The 3,011-nt window shown below is 44.7% G+C and overlaps 1 protein-coding gene across 1 annotated transcript in view; it reads left to right on the forward strand.

Annotated features, from left to right (window-relative positions):
• The window catches only part of T265_12081 (hypothetical protein), a gene marked incomplete at both ends in the record, with an annotated part of 8,116 nt that overhangs the window by 4,528 nt on the left and 577 nt on the right, over positions 1-3,011 (forward strand). The window contains 2 exons of the mRNA XM_009179031.1: positions 47-428; positions 2,618-2,960. Of these exons, the coding sequence (XP_009177295.1) occupies positions 47-428; positions 2,618-2,960 (725 nt within the window). The remainder of the gene's footprint in view (positions 1-46; positions 429-2,617; positions 2,961-3,011) is intronic.

A 3,011-nucleotide genomic window follows, 5' to 3' on the forward strand; every position in this document is an offset into this window, starting at 1 on the left:
GCCAGTCAGTAACGGCGACGACTGTCTGTGGCCCTCCTCGCACTAGTCGCCTGTTCCACATCACCGATCGTTCAAATGGTCTACGTTTCTTCGTAGATACGGGAGCTGAAGTTAGTGTGCTAGCACATAAGAATCCACTTCCCGATTCTGCTTCTTTCTCCTCACAAGCCGCCAACGGCACCCGCATCGCTACATACGGCGAACGTTCCCTCACCCTTGACCTCGGATTGCGACGTGCGTTCAAGTGGATCTTCATTTTGGCCGACGTCCAAAAACCTATCATCGGAGCAGATTTCCTGACCCATTACAATCTTTCTGTCGACGTGCGACACAAACGTCTCTTAGACACTTGCCGTAACGACCGTTTCAAATTCTTGAGCAACGNTCGTTTTTTGTTTAAATTCGAAAAACTACAAAAACGCTTACTTGTAAAATTTTACATAATACAAGCGTGGTCACGTGCTTAGACTCTCTCTTCTGATTTCGCTCGCGCTTGCAGCGGTCATTCGCGAGTCTCATGTACTAACTCTGGTACCAAAGCACTTCAGACATCTTCGGAATCTATTATATGTGGGAACTGTTCAGAATAAGACCTCTGGACAAACATAATTGGATTATTGTTTATTCGCTGACCTGGGCCAACGACGAACTATTTTAAAGAAAACAATTGTTAGTGAGTCTGTTCTATCTGATCTCTTTATTTTTGTATACCCAAACTAGCGTAATTATTTTTATTTCTTTCCCACACACTCCTGGTAAACTAACTTATGGGTAGCCGGACCACTACACAGGTTTACTTCCCGAGCAAATAGTATAATCTTTGGAAAGAATCCCCGCTGGAACAGACGGTCCGCCACGGCAAGTTTTGCTTCTCAAAGCGTCTTTTTCGCTCCAGTACCATTCATTATTTCGATGATCCACGCGTACAAACGTGTAATATACATATAGTTGATGCCGGCGGGCTTGAAACAGCCAACTCGGCGTCACACGATACTCAACATACCCGGAATCGTGGAACCGGATCAAGCGGCAGACATATGAAATATCAAAATACGTTCATTTAAAGGTCTATCAGTATTCGTCAAATTAATCGATTTATCGAAAACGACGGTGCATTTAGAATTACTGTCCAATGGGTTTCCCTGAAAATTATCTATATGATCAATCAGTTTAAGTTAGCGAATCCCCAAGGTCATCGATTACCTCGAATCGGAAATTAGTGTATAATTATAGTAAGATATAACGATTTTTAGTAAAGCGTAAATAGCCTACGATGTGCGAAGGCTGCAGGTAGTTCTTCAGCTGTAATAATAAATTATTAATTAACTTAGTTAATTAATTAACTAATTAATAGCTAAACTTCCCAAAATCCACATTTTCCTCGTGGACGCAAGTATGACGGACAGTCACTGCCGTAACTGAATCTGAACTTGAAACCAAGCGCCTAACTAGATAGATACCGAATCATGTGTTTTCGGACTCCGTGAATAGGTTTCTCGATAATTCGCCGCCATGAGCACATTCATTACATCCGGAGAACTCATATTGTGTATCAAGAACATAAGGATGGGGATGGTAATGACCACCGCCTTCAGGTCAAGCATTCTGATGCATAGATTGATAGAAGCTCTGGAGTGTTCGAGCAATCTGTAATAGCAGGACAGCATTTCTTTGTAAAATGCAAAATACACCATGTGCTCCACAGCCGGCTGCGAGCAGTTGATAGGTGGGTTGCCACCTGAGGTGCACATATTGAACTACTAATCGTAAAACCTACCGATGAGCCCAAACCTAAGTGAAGGAAGCTGCCATTGATTGCACACTATCTTAATGGGAACTGACGCAAACGACTAACTTGTGGCTAGGGGTCTAGGATGCTTAATCAACTGGCTACGTGGAACCCACGTCGATCATAGCGGACAGCTGAACGGGTTTAGCTGACGCATTTAACCAACACACAGTTAATCAGCTACCCAACACATACCTATCCATCTCGACTAGAAAAAGTTGAAAGACCAACTTGGACGAGATGAGAAGTTGATTCTTACTCGGCGTTTTGATTAGCACATAGTTCATGGCGAGAAGCGTACGGGCCTATTAGTTCGCAGTGTTCCTGAAATGAGGGAAAGATATAAGTTAAGTTATCCAATTAACGCTATTAGACTACCGGCGGACAAACTGGGAGGAAAACTCACTCTTTAAAGTGACTAATTCTTCGGCGACGGTCAACACACTCCCATCTTCACTGGCTACTATTGTTTTCCGTAACTTGGTGCCTATTTTTAATCCTCGAAAAGTATGAGACCTACCCGAAATGCATGATTTCTCGTTAACAGACGAAGTGCACTGTGGAACCCACAAGCATCGCATGAATTCATCATCGTCTCCTACCTCTGACTGGAGCTCCACAACATTGACACTAGTATTAATAACACACGGCTGCCGACGACTTTTCCTTCGGAGCCGAGAATACGGACGCACGGGAACTACCAAGACACTGTTCTGGGAACCTGTGCATCGGTCCAGCTGAGCATCATAAGATGCCTCCTTTGCGGACCGGTTAGCGAGCATACCCTTGCGTTTGCTGGACTGATCGGGAACTAGATACCAAAAATAGCTCACTTATCTGCGGACTCACATTTGGGACGAGCCTGAAGAACATACCCGCACAGTGAGCACCGGGTTTTCAGGTGCCCGGTCTCCATTGGAGTTCCTCAAGGCTCCGTCTTGGGACCAGTGCTGTTTCGTATCCACGTCAACGACCTCCCAGACGTTCTTGCGAGACCAATGTATACTTTTAGCGGACGACTTGAAATCCTGGAGTTCCGATGTCAGTGCTCTCCAAATGGATGTGGACGCTGCCAGGCAGTGGTCGTTGGACTGGCACCTTCCTCTGAATGATGAAAAGTGCGTCCATATGTCGTTTGGAGGGGATTCAGCGAATGCCTTTGTTATGCATGGTGAAAAGGGACCAGAAAACATCATGAGGATAGATGCCAAAAAAGATTTAG

Source organism: Opisthorchis viverrini, assembly GCF_000715545.1.
Source record: "Opisthorchis viverrini unplaced genomic scaffold opera_v5_784, whole genome shotgun sequence".
Lineage (NCBI taxonomy): Eukaryota > Metazoa > Platyhelminthes > Trematoda > Opisthorchiida > Opisthorchiidae > Opisthorchis > Opisthorchis viverrini.